Source organism: Propithecus coquereli, unplaced genomic scaffold (assembly GCF_000956105.1).
Source record: "Propithecus coquereli isolate 6110/MARCELLA unplaced genomic scaffold, Pcoq_1.0 Scaffold27, whole genome shotgun sequence".
In the NCBI taxonomy this organism is placed as follows: domain Eukaryota; kingdom Metazoa; phylum Chordata; class Mammalia; order Primates; family Indriidae; genus Propithecus; species Propithecus coquereli.
The window spans coordinates 8,014,320-8,031,595 of NW_012148285.1; the positions used below are offsets into that span (position 1 = coordinate 8,014,320).

Sequence of the window (17,276 nt, forward strand, 5' to 3'; positions counted from 1 at the left end):
CAAGCTGGTCTCGAACTCCTGAGCTCAAGCGATCCTCCCACCTCGGCCTCCCAGAGTGCTAGGATTACAGGCGTGAGCCACCACGCCCGGCCTGTTTCAGAATTTGTTTGATGGAATTGCTGAGCACTGGTGGCCATGTGGCCCTCCCTAAGCCAACCGCATGCTCCCTCCTGAAATTTGGGTCTCGAGCAAAGTGGGGCCAGGACGGAAAGCCGGAGACGCTACAGCTGATTAGCTCCCACGCCCTAGCTCGCTCAAACTGCCAGAACCTTCCCCTCCAGGCTTCTCCTTGAGTTTGTGCTCCCCTCACAGCCTTCCGGTAAATTCCATCTTATCTTAAGTTAGACTTGGATTCTACACTTGCTTGCAACAGAGGATCCTCCTTCAACCACCGCCTCTCACCTGACCAGTGCGTGGTACCTCCTCATGGCTCCTTGGTAGGAGCGGAAACTCCCGCTCCAGTGGGAAGCAGCCAGGGACGGGGACAAAGCCCGATACTCACGTGCCGTCGACTTTCTCCACGCCATGGAAGAAGCCGATGCACTCTGACGTGTTTCTCAGGTTAAAGCACTTCTGATCGATAAACTGGGCTGAGCTTTTGTCCTCAAAGTCCTTCTCCAGCGTGTGCTGAGCGTGGCGGTTATCCCTGCGGAGGGAAGGATCCATCCCTGGATTGTGCACACCCAGGGTCCCTCTCAAAGGTCACACGGCAGGTGGGTGCTGCCGGCCAGGCCCCTGGACTCCCGGGAGGGTGCTCTGTCCACTGTCCACACCTGCCTTTTCTGCTTGGCCGGGGCACCTGGTGCAGTGAGGACACCGCCCTGCCCAGACGTGGGCCTCAGGCCTCACAGGAGACCGCGTGGCAGGGCGGCCACCCGAGCAGGTCAGCGGCAGAGCTGCCTCGAGGGGTGAGGACGCAGCAAGTGCTGCCCGGCTGATGAGGTTCCGGCCCGATAGCTCCAGCAGCACGAGCTGCCTCCCCACGAGAGGACAGCGTCCTCTGACAAATGGGCCGCGGCCCAGGGACAGACAGCCTCTTCCAGGGGGGCTCTACCTCCAGTCCCTCTGTTTCTCTCTGGGACGGTCTCTGTCCGCCTCAGTTTCCCTGGCTCTGCAGCTCCCCCCACGTCTTGTTTCATTATCTGGGACCGCACGAGCAGCCGCCCTCCCCTGGTCCCGGGATCTCCCCTCTAGGATCCAGCCCCCCGTTTCGAGTCTGCGGTCTGTTCACTCTGCCACCTCCAACTGTCCCACTTCCCAAGCGTCAGCCTCCCCAACGCCGTGTTTTGCCGCGTCCATAGGTCAGTCCCAAGTGGAAAACCATTCTCTCGTGATGTAAACAGGAGATCACAAACATAAGTGGAAGAAAGTGCAGAATAGAGAGCCAGGAGTAACTCCACGCATTTGCGGTCAACGGTTTTCAACAAGACGCCGGGAACACACAACGGGGAAGGACAGCTTCTTCAACAGATGGTGTTGGGACGACTGCAAATCCACATGCAGAAGGGTGAACTTAGATGCTTATCTCACACCACGTACAAAAACCAACTCAAAACAGATCAAAGACTTAAGCGTAAGACCTGAAACTGTAGAACTACTAGAAGGAAACATAGTGGAAAAGCTCCAGGACATTGGGCTGGGCAATGATTTTTTTGCATATGACGCCAGTAGCACAGGCAACAAAAGCAAAAATAGACAAATGGGATTATATCAAACCACAAAGCCTTTGCACAGCAAAAGAAACAATCAACGGAATGGAGAGACAACCTAAGAAATGGGAGAAAATATTTGCAAACCGTATGTTTGATAAGGGGTTAATATCCAAACTATATAAGAAGCTCAAACACCTGAATAGCAAGAAAACAAATGACCCAATTAAAAAATAGTTACTGTAGAACTATTTACAATAGCCAAGATACGGAATCAACCCAAGGGTCCAAAACCAGATGAATGGATAAAGAAAACGTGGTATATATACATGATGGAATATTATTCAGCCTTAATAAAGAAGGAAATCCTGTCATTTGCAACAATATGGATGAGCCTGGAGGACACTGTGTTAGGTGAAATAAGCCAGGCGCGGAAAGACAAATATCTCATGATCTCACTTACATGTAGAATCTGAAACAATCGAACTCATACCAGCAGAGAGAGCAGTGGGGGTTAGCAGAAGCTGGGCGTGGGGGGTTGGGGAGATATTAGTCAAAGGATACAAAATGTCATTTAGACAGGAGGAATAAGTTCAAGTACAACATGGTGACTAGAGTTAGTAACAGTGTATTATATTCTCGAAAATCACTAAGAGAGATTTTAAGTGTTCTCGCCACAAAAAAATGATATGGATGTGGGGTAATGCATACATTAATTAGTTTGATTTAGCCATTCCACAATGTATACATAGTTCAAAATATCAGGTTGTACATGATAAACACAGTATATACTATTTTTATTAGTCACTTAAAAATGAATAAATTTAAAAAAATAAGTGCAAGAAAATTATAATAAAACAAGAGCATGCTGTTTAGACAGCATTGGCTCTTTGTTAAAATTTGCCCGTTTAAATGCAAGTATTTCAGGGTTTTTTAGTGCATTAATTTATAGACAAACTGCAGGTAACAACAGTCCAGGTGTAGGTGGAATGGTGGGAAATCAGGACAGAGGCACACTGACTGCTCTTGTCCTTTTAGCTGTCACCTCCGCTGCACGTGCACCTCCTTTGCACCCCTCCAGCTCTAATGACTCCCTGGGTCCCCTCGGCTTCTCTGCCCGACTGAGCCCTTTGCTGTCCGGGTAGCTTTTCTGCAATGTCTTCCCCCTTTTTATTCTGGCTGATTTGTTCTCATCCCTGACACCCAGGTCGAACCCTCACGGGAATCCAAGGGCTCCTGGAGGGGGAGGTGACCGCTGATTCTGGGGCACAGCAAACCAGGACATGAGCTCGAGCTCCCAGAGCCGATCTGGAAGCTGCCTGACTCCTTCGCGTCCACGAGGCTGCCCACATCCACCACACGGCAGGAAGGGCAGCCCTGGCCAGGCTGCCAGCCCATCCCATGCTGTCTGCATCTGTGTCAAGAGTCAGAGAAGAGGGAAACCAGCAGGGTAGCGTGCCCTGGAAGAGTTAAAGGGGAGCTGCAGGTTGAGGTGGGAAGCTGCCTCCGGGGGAGCTGGTGCCAAGGGTTTAGCTATCAGCCTCAAGCCCCGTAAAACTCGAGCCTCCCTTTAATTATGAGAGGGGCCTCCTGGCTTGTCATGAGGTTGCACAACCTAAGAACAAAAAGCTGATTTCTTTTGAAGACTCCTGGCTCAAGGCATCCACCAGCTCCCTTCCCGAGATGTCCCAGCCCCTGGCATTGCTGCCTAATGCCATCTCCCAAGGTTCAGAACTCACATGGGGAACCCACAGCCCAAGAGGGGTCCCAGGAAGGCCAATCCTCTTTCGCCAGAGGATTACAAACAAGAGCAACCAGTGATGCGCTGGCTCATGTGGGTCAATGGTGCACATCCCAGTAACATCATCTTAGTAGTCTGAAATCAGCCATTGTGGTAGCATTTACACCACAGGAATGGGCAAATCCTACAAATCAGGACTTTTTTTTCCCCCCCTGAGAGCTGGTTGTTAAGCATTTACCAGCACACTGACCAAAGGAACCATCCAGAGACAAGTGAGCCCACCTGGCTTGCAGCCAGAAACCTGGGAGTCCCAAAACAAACCCAAGGAAAGGGGAGAGAAAGATGCCCTTACCGCATCTGGATATCAATTCTTTGACCTAATTTTTTCATCCGTTCTTGGCAACATTTTAGCAAATCTACTTCCTGAAATGAAAAATGTCAGAAAGAGTGGAGCCCCTTAGAAACTCACCATCCTGTCTCCCAGCCCAGAGCCCTCACCCCTCACCTCTCATGCCCACCCTTGACCCCACAAGGTGAAATTTCATGGTGGGGTTCTTGCCTCAATCCGTGTGACCCCAGGGCCAGACAACTAAGGGTCGATCATGGAGGCTTCACACTCTTGGCCCTATTTTCTTTTCTTTTTACAGACCTCCAGATTAAAAGAAAATTTAGCAGCTACTATGTGCCAAGTGCTCACTTCTACATTATTTTTCATTAAATTAAAGAATGTATATGAAGTGGTACCGCATATGACATGTAGCAGGTGCTTAACAGACACTAGCTTTTATGATTATTATTGGTGTATTAGTACTATTGTGCCCATTTTGGAGATGAAAAGACTGAGGCTCGAATGACTCCATGTCTCCCTATTCCTAAACTGCAACCGGGGCCCACACCCCTGCTTTCTGAGCCCTAACTTTCCACGGGGTAACACGTGTGGCTTCTGCTACCAGTGGGCAACTCAGAAACCAGCTGGCCCACCCGCCTCGCTCAGGGACTGGGCACACCCGGCAGGCGCCTTACCCGGATAAGGTTTTTCTCCACGTTGTCATGGACCAGATCAATCCCGATCCTTTTCTCTCGGTAGTACAGACACTCCAGGGCCACCTGTAGGGAACAGCGGGAAAGAGCGTGTCCCCCTGTGTGTAGACCCTGAGAGGGGATGACGCAGGTCTCCCTTTGCCGCAATCTGTTCTTTTCTCTGAGAAACCTGGTGCTGTGTGGGACCTCATCGCTGTGCATTAGGTGGGCTTCTGCCTCCCCTTGCCCCTCAGTGGGGGCTGTGGGATGCCTTGGCTGATGCATCAGGAGATGCAAGGCCCACGTGGAGAAAGCAAGATAAAGCAGCGTCCTGGGAACCAACTGTGATTCCCATAACCTCCATCGGTGGCCCCCAGGCCTCCCGTAACTATAATGATAAATAGACTAAAACTCCATTATCGTTTCAGATAAGACAGTATGGGCTGCTGTCCTGTCTGTGCCTCTCTCTTGAGTTCAAACCCAGGCTTAGCCACTTCCTATTGTGTGCACTTAGGCAAATTACTTAGCCTCTCTGACCCTCTGTTTCTTCATCTGCAGATGGGTGCAATATTGGTGCATACCTCATAGGTTTATCTTGCAGGTAAAGTCAGCTTGACAAGTGTAAAGCACTCAGAACGCTGTGCATAAATATGATCTGTGAACATATATGCAAAACCCTCTTTGGAGATCTCCCAGTGGGGGGACAGCTTTGGGAAGTGGTCAGGGCCACGTGAGACCAGGTGACCCTGCCACACTGCCTTGGGCCTCCCAGCTGTCGTAGAGACCTGAGCAGAGCAGAGAAGAAGACAAGAGAAGGTGCTGCTCGGGGGCGCTCTGCAATGGGAGACTGAAGAAGAATGGTGATTGGCCACCAGCCTGTGATGTCACAAAGGGCAGCGGGAGCGAGAAGGAAGTAGGAGCACTGAGGTCTGGATGTTGGGGTGCAAATGCATCTGGGAACTCAGAAAGGAGAGGGAGTACAGTGCTCCTTCTCTGAGCCACACTCCTTTGGGGTGCTGGAGGCAGCACAGTGAACTAGACAGACAGGGTCCCTGCTCCCATGCAGCCAACAGAGGGGACAGAACACACAAAAAGAAACTTGATCATCTTGACTGTGACAAGGGCTGCAAGGAAAATAATCAGGGAGATGTGAGTGGGTGGATGGAGAGTGACCCGCAGGGTGGCTAGGGAGGAGACATACTGAGACCTGAATCATGAGAAGCAGAGATGCAGAGGTGAGCGGGAACAGTGCACCAAGAAGAGGGAACAGCAGGTGCAAAGGCCCTGAGGTCGGCAGAGTAACAGACAGGAAGCCACAGGCTGGGGTGGAGAAGGTGAGGCTGGAGCAGTAGCAGGGACAGGGTTGGGGAGGGGCAGAGGAATTTAGGAATTAAGATGTTAATTTCTGGGAGGCCATCGAGGGAGCCAGTGGGAGAGTTTAATATTTAAAATCACCCCTCTAGCTGCTGTGTTGAGGATGGGTCAGCAGGAGTAGGAGTTGGGAGACCAGGAAGGAGGGGTCGCCATTATCCAGGGAGAAGCTGCCTGGACTGAGGGGACAGCCCAGGAGACAAACTTGAGATGTCTCTGGTCCCTGCTCCACCACATGTCAGATCAGAGGAGGCCTCAGGTGACCAGGCAGAGCCGGGCTTTCCAGACAGGCCAGGCAGCGAGAAGAGAGTGTCGGGGGAGAGCAATAGATTTCCAGACAGGCCAGGCAGTGAGAAGAGAGTGTCGGGGGAGAGCAATAGATTCGGGATGCAGCTCTCCCCTCCCTCCTCCCAAGGGAAAATCTGGGGGTGGGGGGGGAAGGAAACAGTGGACCCCTCCTCCCCCACATGGGCTTGGAAATCCCGGAGTGGCGGGAACCTATGCCACGTCTCCCAGGGGCATCTGGAGGCAGGACCTCTCCTACAGAAGCCCCGGCCCCCAGCATGGGGCAGAGACGGCTGCAGGAGGGTTCCAGGCAGGAGGTCCCTAGTCCCCTGCACGCTCCAGGGAGCAGTGGCACATTGTCCTGGGTGGCCAAGATGAGTTCGCATAGACGCTGCTGGTTCCTCACACACTGTCTGCTCAACCCCTTCCACGGGAAACACGAGTCCTGGCAAAGGGGCTAAAAACAGAAACACATGGTGGACCTTCTGGAAAAACAGATATTCCCTGATAAAAACGGACAGACCCAGCTAACGTGTTTGCTCTCTGCCCTGCCCCCACCTGCCTGCCTGGGCTGAGCAAAGGCTCCACGTGCCGCAGGCGTGTGCACTGTGAAATATGAAACCTCCTTGTCAGCCCAAACCACAGGACAGAAGCCACGTGCTGTGGGCGGCAGAGCAGAAGGAGAAGAGCCTGGCTCCTCCCGGCATCGAGCGGAGGCTGCAGCAGCCCGATCTGTCTCCCCCTCGAATTTTTGTGATGGCAGAAAAATAAGCCCCATTTGGCTGAGCTGCTCACTGATCATCTGCCACCTGCAGCCGCAGCAATCCTGACTGATCTGGGGTGTGCCTGGAGACTTGGAGACCAAGGGAGTGTCAGCAATATCCACATTTAGAGAGTTATCCATTTATCATTCAACGAATACTTACTGAGTGCCTACTATGTGCCTTGCCCTGTCCTAAGCTGGGAATACATTCAAAACGTTGGTCTAGACAACAGTCGTCAGCACAGACATTGGTCACTAAACACCTACACAGACATAGGCGTGCCCTGCAGCTGAGTACCGGTCTTAGATAGGTCGGTGACAAAGTGGACAAAAGTCTCTGCCCTGATGGAGCCCGGATTCTAGTGGCGAAAAAAAAAACCCCTCTCTCTCTCTCTCTCTATTGTAGTGTGTTTTTGTGTATGTGTCTTATAGAGGAGTATAGCGGTTTTTTTTTGTGTTCTCTGGTGTCGAGCACACACACACATGCATGCTCATACATGCACACGCATGCACATGTCTTAATGAGACCCCTGCAACTCTGATGCAACCCCGAGCAGAGAATAAAATTCAACCTGATTTGTGGGATTATCCTGAATTGACTAAGATTATATTTTTACCTTAGAAACCGATCGTATAACACGATGCAGCTCAAACTGATTTGCAAGGTGCCTGTCACCTTGACCTTAAGCCAAGAGCAGGGGAGTGTGAGCAGGGCGCCCACACTGCGGCAGCGGCCACAGCTCTGTCCCCGCTCTGGTGCTCACCTGCAGCGGGCAGTTTATCTGGTCCATCGCGCACTCCAGCCGCTTCTTTATCATGTCCATATTGTGGTTCTCAGTCACGAGCCTCTCCAGCTCGTAGCTCAGCTCTGACTTCCAGAAGCCGATGTCCGACAGCCTCTGGCCCAGGTTCCGGGAGGTGCCCTCCTGCATCTGGCGTGTCAGCTGGTCCTTGTCCTGCATGAGCCGCATGGAGTCGCCCCCCAGCCGGCCAGCCCACAGCCGGGAGGCCTCAGCCCCGAGGAGCTGCAGCTGGTTGGACCGGTCCCAGTCCTTGGGGGTGTAGCGGCAGAGGAGCGCAGAGCGGAGGGCAGGCAGGATGGTGGACGGCCGCAGGGTGCTGGGACACTCTTCCTGGCAGGTGTGGGCATCGGAGATCCTGTGGAAGAGGCTGGGCCTCCACGAGTTGGCGTAGCGGCACCCGGGCAGGTAATAGGGCTGGTAGCACTCGTGGGCTGCAGGGGACTGCGCAGCCCGGGGCCGCGTGGTGAAGCCACAGGTTTTCTTTGGGCCACAGTAACTGGCGGTCTGAGGGGTCCCAAGAAACTCCATCCTCCCCTATGGGCCCCACTTGGGCAAAACTCTACCCAAGGGGGCAAAGGCATCACCAGGAAGGGGGAAAGGGCTTCTCTTGGGGACTAGCAGGACCTCTATGACTCAGCACCTGTGTCACAAAGCCTGGGGAGAGAGGGACTTTTAGCAGGGCCCTTGTTGACTTACAGGCCAGCTGGGGCCACATTGTCCAAATTAAAAAAAAAAAAGTACAAAAGTAAAAATCAACAAACGAATACGAGTTTCACAACCCACAGATTCGGGATGCAGGAAGTGGCACTTTATCTTTCTGCGACAGCCGAGTTGCCTCGCTGGACCTAACTGGTCCTACGGGAGAAAAGCTAACGTAGTCCATCCGGTAGACTCAGTTAGCTCTGGGCCCATTTGGTCAAGGTGGGTAGTTTTCTTTCTTACTTTGTCCCCAAGGTGATGCAAAATGTTCCATCCGTACCACAAAACACTGCTCAGCAGTACCACTCACAACCGCACGAGTGAATCTCCAATGCATTAAGCTACGTGGCAGCAGCTAGGCCCAAAGATGACGTCCCGTGTGATTCCACCTGGAAAAACTCTGGAAAAACAAGTCCCTGTGGACAGAGGACAGAGCCGGGGTTGCCGGGGGCTGGAGGTGGGGGCAGGGCTGTCTACAAAGGGTCACGAGAAAACTGGAGAGGGGATGACAGCACTGTCCTGTGGTGGAGGCCACACAACTATACGTATTTGTCAACACCCCTAGAACTTTCCACTAAAAAGAGTGCATAGATTACTGTCCATAGATTATACTTCAATAAACTTGACTTTAAAAAGATGGAGGGAGGGATCTGGAGCCCCAGAGGCGGAGACCACGTCTGCTTTGCTCACCACGAGGTCCCTGGCGTCCAGTGCACGAAGGAATGAATGAACGGGAATCTGAAACGAGAGCTTTATTATTGTTCCAGAAAAATTATTCAATTCTGTATTCTATGACAATATTTTTATTGCACCAAGAAACTCCCCCCTCCTTTGGCTATGAAGGTGGCAACAAAATAGCGAGGTCTTAGGCGAGAGGACTGCCCGGCGCTCACCGGGGAAGAAGAATCTAACTCCTAATGGTCCTTGTTAGTGGGAAATGCTGTTCGATGGCAGTTTTCTCCCCAGTTGCCTAAAACTAGGAGTGGGAATGGGAGGACTGAGGTGGAGAGGGTGAAGAGAAATAACATTTATTAAGCACCTTCTGTATACTTGTGCTTTACATGTACTTAATTTTATTTTCATGGCCAACCTATTAGAAAAGCATGAAGAGGGACCAAAAAATGTCCCTTGGTGACTTCCAGGGTAGGCAGCTCTCTGCCGGCAGGGAGTGTCCAGGGCCTGCCTCATTCATCTGGGCTCCAGGCCGCTGGCTTGAATGCTGTGGGGAGTTGTGCGAGGACAAACCCCACCGAAGGTCTGCCACCAGCAAAGTGAAACTGTCACCACAGGCACTAACCTGTCTGACTGTCGAGGCTCTGGCCTGATTTTCTTAAGCAAGCTGGGCTCCTGCAAGGAAGGAATCTCAAATTCCTGATATTTGACTTTGCATATTAATATACCTACATTTTGACAAAATATTACACGTACTTACATGCATATGTAGGCATGTGTGTGTGTGTGTGTGTGTGTGTGTGTGTGTGTAACCCACGTGCATTTTTTCATGCTGTTAAGAAAGACAAGAATCTATGTCGGGGTCAAACAGTGAAGCAGATGCAACCTGCATGGTATAACTGTTTGTTTAGAAAGTGAAAATTTTAGTTCTTATATGAAATCTTTTACTGAAGTCAAACAGTGTCTTGAAAATGGAAACGTGTTCTCCTTTTATCTGTTAATTGTATCAAAACTAAGAAACTAACCCCAAATGCAACTATTACTGAAAATGTTGTATAGAGGAGGAAGGTGTTTACGAAAACGATCTCCAGGTGTCAAATACACTAGGCATGCCACTGCCTAGAGACCCCTCGTCCGTTGCTAAAAGATTGTTTTCAAACGCTCTTAAACCAAGTTAACGGAAAATGAGTTCTCTTTCTGAAATGGCGGTGGCTGGCAGAAGGCAGCCTCTGTGGACAGTGGAGGAGCGTGGATGAGAGGGAGAAGGGAGACCTCCCTGTCCCCACGACTGGGGTTCCCGATCCTCTGCGCCCACTTGGCCTCCTGCACTGCAGACACTCCAGGTTCAAGGTTGCCCGGGCCCTGTTCTACTGCCATCTCCACCTGGAACCTGTACAACCTGTTTTGAGGCGGCTGCCTGAGCTCCACAGGCTCCGGCCCCTTCCAAAGCGACCACTCCGCATCCGTGAATCTGATGCGAAACCCGCCTGTCTGCGGAGGGAAAGCACTGAGATGTCTTCGGTGACGGCCAACCCAGTGCTGTCCAACAGAACTTTCCACAGGGATGGAAGCGTGCTGATCTACCTGCACGGTGTGATATGGTAGCCACCGGCCCCGTGTGGCTCCTGAGTGCTTCAAACGTGGTTAGTCAACCGAGTCATGGAATTTTGAATTTTATTTAATTTTAATTCATTGAAACAGCCACCATGTGGCCGGTGGCTATTGTACTGGGCAGCGCAGGGCTGGAAAACTGGTGTGTGCCGCTGCGTATTAACTGTGTAGACAGAGGGGTGACCACAAGGCCGTGCAGGGAGAGACAAGCATCCCAACACACTGGCCCTCGGGTGAAAACGGGGTGGGGCACGGCGTTTGCTTGCAGAGGCCCACGCGGGGCTGGGAGGACCTCACAGGAGGGCGGAGCCGGCACAGGACGGGAGGGAGACTGTGCGGGCGCGCTCTGTGTGCACTTTGTGTTTAGAGCCACGAGGGCGTATTGCTAATCCCAAACGCGGATCTGCTTAAAGGTGTTGCTAAGGGAAGACGAATTGCTGGGTGTTCGTGTGGTTTTCTCGACAGAACTGACCTTCACTGAGCCCTCACCTTGGGCCAGGGGATGTGCCAGCAGTGTGTGTGTGTGTGTGTGTGTGTGTGTAAGACTGCGGGAGAATGGGCGTGACTGCAAGTGCGTGTGTGCACGCGTGCGTGTAAGTGAGCGTGTGACTTGGTAGAAGAACGAGTGAGCGAATTTGGGTAAGCGTGCGGATAAGTGCACGTGTGAGTGTGAGTGTGAGAGTGGAGGTGTGTGAAGACGTGAGAGCGCGTGTGTGCTCGTTCGCGTGCGCGTGTGAGATCAGGCGTGAGCACAGCCAGGAATAAAGGCACAGAAAGACGATGAGACACAATCCCTGACCTTGGGCTGGGGCAGATGGGAAACCGCTCCCTGAGAATCGTGCAATGAGATGGTGGACGTTTAACTTGCTGGCGTTTGACTCCGGGGGACTGGTCTGTGTTTGGAGAAGCATTTCCTGGGAGCCTGGGAGAGAAGGTGGGTGGTGATAGCCACGACGACCGCGTCTCCTGGGTTTTGAGCCTGCGACACAGGGGGGCCTCCACCCTGCACTCAGCATCCTCTAAGCAGACCCCGAGCAGCCAGCCAGCCCAGGTCCCCGTGAGCACCAGGTAAATTATAAGCCAGTGAAGAAGGCGGGAGTGGGGGAGGACAGGAAGAGAGAATCTCAGAGACACGCGTCATCAGATCGACTCAAGCCAGCAGCATTGCTGTGGCGCCCCTGGTGGCAGGCAGGACTCCTGTCACCTTTGCCCTTTCCACTTTGATTTTCAGAAGGAATCTTTTTGGTGCTTAGAGCACTGGCCCCTGGCTGGCATCCAGTGATCCAGTCATTTTTCTGGAAATCTACCTGCAGATACATGCACATGTGTGTACTAAAACGCACGCAGAAGTGTGTTCATTGCTGTGTTGATTGTGTCAGTGAAGAAAGTGGAACTAACAAAATATCCCTGAGCGAGGGGCAGCTAAATAAAATACAGAACACTCATCCTACGGCCTACTCTCCAGCATAGAAAGAGTAAGTCACGGCGGGGCAGCGTGGCTCACGCCTGTGATCCCAGCACTCTGGGAGGCCGAGGCGGGAGGATCACTTGAGGCCAGGAGTTTGAGACCAGCTTGAGCACAAAAAAATAGAAAAATCAGCCGAGCATGGTGGCGTACACCTGTAGTCCCAGCTACTCGGGAGGCTAAGGCAGGAGGGTCACTTGAGCCGAGGCATTTGAGGTTGCAGTGAGCTATGATGACACCACTGCGCTCTAGCACAGGTGACAGAGAGAGATCCTGTCTCAAAAACAAAAACAAAAACACCCAGTCAGACCTGTGTTGCTGATACATGAAGTGACGAAACCAAGGTATAGAGCAGTGAGAACAGTGTGACGCCACTAGTGTAGACAGATGTAGGATTGTATGTGCACTAACCCTTCTCGGGAGACACGCGGGAAACCGCGCCAGACTGATCGACCCTGGGTCTGGGCAGGTGCGGAGTGCATGGACGGGGCACAGAGGAAGACTTCTCAATCAAACCCTTCCATGTATATTATAATGTGTATGTACATGTATATAAAATATTCCTGTATCATTGTGTTTATATATACACACATATAAACACACAGTGTGTGTATGAGTAAAAACCTAAAGGACTCCCCCTTCTGGCCAAGATTGAGTTAGCAAGGATTAACTTTACTCTCATACCTGAAACAACTCAAGAAACACTCAAAATACGTATGACAATGAATCCCCAGACGTTGGACATCAGGTCGTGAAGGACAGCGATCCCCATGAGGTGGGAAAGAGATGAGGGAGTCCTACCACTGCCCGGCTGAGTGCCGGAGAAAGTTTCCAGGCCACGGCACAGGAAGAGCTGAGCAGAGAGAGTGCAGCGACCTCTTCAAGTTCGGGAGGCAGAGCTGGGAAGGAGGGACACCAGTGTGGCTGGACAGCGAAGGACGCGGCCCGGGAGAGCAGAGGGCTGTGCAGAAGGCACCCTGGGACTTGCAGAGGGCACCCTCGGTCTTCATCTAGGTGCTGATCCGCACGTGCACATGAGCAAACAACACCCAGGCTGGGAAAGAACCACCTGAAAGGATTAAAGGGAACAATACGCGGAGCTCACGCAAGGCTGGGAATAGTTTCTGATCCCACCAACCACGGTAGGACATTTCATGGTTTGTGCAGCATCAAGCCAAATGCTAAGAAGGGTTTTGCCCCAGTATTAGGGCAAAATTAGCTCTAGACTCACACTACTCTGGTCTCACCTAACAAAGCTTGAAAGCAAATCCCAAGAAGAAAAAAGTGTTTCCAAGTAAATGAGCTGTGTCTTAGAAAAAAGATCGAGGATATTTGTAAAAATACAAACATTTTTTGTGCTCAATAAGGTAAAATTCACCATATCTGGCATCCAATAAAAAATTAGCAGGCATGCAAACAAGCAGGAAAATACAACCCATAATGGGGGTGAAAATCACTTGAAACCAAACCAGAAATGACACAGATAATATAATCAGTAAACAAGGACATTTTAAAAGTTAGTATAACTGTATTATATGTGTTCAAGAAGCTAGAGGAAAGATTCGACACATGTAGTGGGGACATGGAAGATATTCAAATAAAGGAAACTTGAATTTCTAGAGATGAAAACTACAATGTCCGAGATGAAAAATAACAAGATGGGATTAAAGGCATATCTTAGGTCAGGCTACCATAACAAATATCATAGACTCGGTGGCTTAAACAACAGACATTTATTTTTTCACAGTTCTGGAGGCTGGAAGTTCAAGATCAGGGTGCCAGTATGGTTGGGTTCTGGTGAGGACCTTCCTCCTCTATTGCAGACAGCTGCCTTTTCCCTGGGTCCTTGCAAAGCCTTTCCCTGGTGTGCGCGTGTGGAGAGTGGGGGGTGGCGGGGAGAGAGGGGGAGAGAGAGAGAGAGAGAGAGAGAGAGAGAGAGAGAGAGAGAGAGAGAGAGAGCTCTGTGGCCCCATTTCCAAATACTATCACATTGGGGGTTAAAGCTTCAACATATGCATTTCAGGGGGACACAATTCAGTCCACAACAAGGCAAATTAGACATTGTAGGAGAAAATATTAGTGAAGTTGAAGACATAGCAATAGAAAGTATGCAAAATGAAACAGAGAGGGGAAAAAAAGTCTGGGGAGAAAAACTATAAAATATTGCTGGGAGAAATTTGGAGGTATCTAAATAGATATATCATACGTGTGGACCAGAAGGCTCCACGATGTTATGATGTCACTTCTTCCCAAATTAATGGATAGATTCAACACAAGCCCGGTCAAAATCCCAACAGGCTTTTCTCGTAGAAATTAATAAACTGATTCTAAAATTCATATGAAAATTCAAAGGACCTAGAATAGCCAAAAACAACTTTGAAAAGAAAACCAAAGTCGGAGGACTTAAACTCTCTGACTTCAAGAGTTTGTATAAGGCTACAGTATGTTATTGACACAAAGACAGACAAACAGATCAATGGAGCAGAATGAAGAGTCCAGAAACAGTCAACTGATTTCAACAACAGTGCAAAGTTAATTCTGTGGACAAAGGATAGCCTTTTCAACAAACGTGCCAGAACAATTCAGTAGCCACATAGAAAAATAAATGTCAACTCATATCTCACATCACACACAAAAATTACACACAAAAATCAACTCCAAATGGATCATAGACCTAAATATGTCTAACACTGTAACACTTGGAGAAGGAAACATAGGAGAAAATCTTCATGACATTGCATTAGGCAAATATTTCTTAGATATGATATCAAAAACATAATACATAAAAGAAAAACTTGATAACCTGGACCTCATCAAAATTAAAAACAGCTCTTCAAAAGACATTTTTAAGAGAAAGAAAGGACAAGTCACAGGCTAGGAAAAATATTCACCAAACATAATTGACAAAGGACTTACCAGAAAATATATGTATATAGTACTCTCAAAACTCAATAAGAAAACAACCAACCAAAACTTTTTAAGTGAGCTTGAAGATTTGAACAGATACTTTCTGCTCAACATAATTAGTCATCAGGATAATTAATGCAAATTAAAACCACAATAATATACTTCTATGCATCTACTCAAATATTTAAAATCCAAATGACTGGCCATACCCACTGTTGGCAAGAGTATAAAGCAATTAAACCTCTCATACACCGCAGGTGGAAATGTACGACCACCTTGGAAAATAGTTTGGTATTTTCTTAAAAGTTAAATGCACACTTACCGTTCTACTCCTACGTATTTACCCAAGGGAAATGAAGGTATATGTTGTCGCTAGGAAGACTTGCCCAGAAATGTGCATAGCGGCTTTATTTGTAACATCCCCAAATTGGAAATAATCCCAATGTCCTTCAACAGATGAACGGATAAATAAATTGTGCTATAATCATACGATGGAATACAGCACAGCAACCGGAAGACGTGGACGTCATACATCCCACAGTGGATGAAACTAAATATGCTGAATGAAAGAAGCCAGATTTAAAAAGAGTGCATACTCTGTGATTTTGTCTACATAAAATTCTAGAAAATTCAAACCGATTTACAGTGACAGAACACAGATCAGTGGTTGCCTGAGAACAGGACCATGAGGAAACTTTTGGGTATATATACATAGGTCAACACTTATCAGTTGTACACTTCCAACAGGTGCAGTTTATTGTGTATCAGTCAGACCTCAACAGAACTGTTAAGAAACAAACTGATCGTTGCTAACACCTATATAGGACTTACCTGTGTCGGGCATGTTTTAAAAGCTGTTTTTACTCATGTTCACTTGTTTAATTCTCCCAACAATAACCCTTTGAAGTAGTTAATGTTATTACTGGCATTTTACAGAGAAGGAAACTGAGGCATGAAGAAACGACATAATAAGCCCGTAAATGGGGAGCTGAGATGAGACTGCAGACACCTGGCGTCCAAGAATCCACGTTCTTTCCGTTTTCAGTGTATATAACGCATCTGAACCTTATTTTTTCACTCAATTACATGATAAGTGTCTGCTGTGTTATATATCGCCTTGTTAGATATTTTTGCTGGAGCCAAGCGAAGAGGTAGAAAATTCTCTACTTCCAAAGTTAACTTGCTGTTTCCTATTTTTTGATTATCTTGATCATAGATGGGGGAAGATCTCCACCTCGTGGTGAAATGGAGGAACTGCAGGCACCTCCTCTGCATTTCCAAGAGTCCTGTTTTCAAAGGGTGCTCGCTCACCTGTTGAAATGTTTAAAGTGCCCCCGTCCTGCTGCAACTTTTTAACTAGTTTGACCCAGGTTTTAGTCTTGTTTCATTCACTAATCTACTGTGTGATTTGGGCAACTTTCCCTGTCTAGGCCTCAATTCCCCCATCTGTAAATAAGTATGCACAATCTACAAGCCTAACTTAACTCAAATGCCAATGTTGATTGGATCATGGCTCTCTGGAAGCCCCGTGCTTGACGTCTCACGTGCATTAAATTGCTTTATCCCCACAGCAACCTCCTGGGGAAATTGCTTTTATTATTCTCACTTCACAGATGAACAAACTGAGGCTCAGAGACATGCAGTGACTTGCCCAATATCATTCAGCTTATGAGAGTTGGAATACGGACTTGCACGCGTGACTGTCAGCGCACGAGCTGTAAACCCCTGTTAATCTGCCCTCAGCCACCTCGCCCCTCCTCACTGTGGAAGTCCACGGTGCCATCACTAAAAACCTTAAAGAGTTTTTGAAACATGCCCAGACCCCGCGGCCAAGATTCTGCTATAACTGGTGTGGGGGAGGAGGCCCCAGGTGACTGAGATGTGTCGCTGGGCTGGGAAGGTATGTACACATATCCCAAGTCAAAGGGTGGATTTCAGCTTGAAGCAAAAACACTTTAAAAAAATAATAGACTTTGCTTTTTGAGAAGTTTTAGGTGAACAGAAAATTTAAGCAGAAAGTTCAGAGAATTCCCATATACTCCCTTTTTCTGCCTGTTTCCCTCATCAGCAACGTCCTGTATTCGTGTGGTGAACTGGGTACACTCGATGAACCAACACTGACGCATTATTAACTAAAGCCCACAGTTTACATCAGGGTTCACCCTTGGTGTTGTACATTCTAGGGGACCCGACAAATAATGAGATGTACCCACCACTGCAGTGTCACACAGAGCAGTCTCACTGCCCTAAAAATCCCCCGTGCGCCCCTATTCACCCCTCCCCACCGAAC

General features: G+C 49.2%; 1 protein-coding gene across 1 annotated transcript in view; it reads right to left on the reverse strand.

Moving 5' to 3' along the window:
- The window catches only part of TEKT5 (tektin 5), a 41,870-nt gene extending 33,639 nt beyond the window's left edge, over window positions 1-8,231 (reverse strand). Inside the window, exons 1-4 of the mRNA XM_012647608.1 lie at window positions 7,594-8,231; window positions 4,414-4,497; window positions 3,743-3,813; window positions 503-646 (exon numbers count right to left, since the gene is read on the reverse strand). Of these exons, the coding sequence (XP_012503062.1) occupies window positions 503-646; window positions 3,743-3,813; window positions 4,414-4,497; window positions 7,594-8,160 (866 nt within the window). The 5' untranslated portion in view covers window positions 8,161-8,231. The remainder of the gene's footprint in view (window positions 1-502; window positions 647-3,742; window positions 3,814-4,413; window positions 4,498-7,593) is intronic.
- Window positions 8,232-17,276: the final 9,045 nt, after the last annotated feature.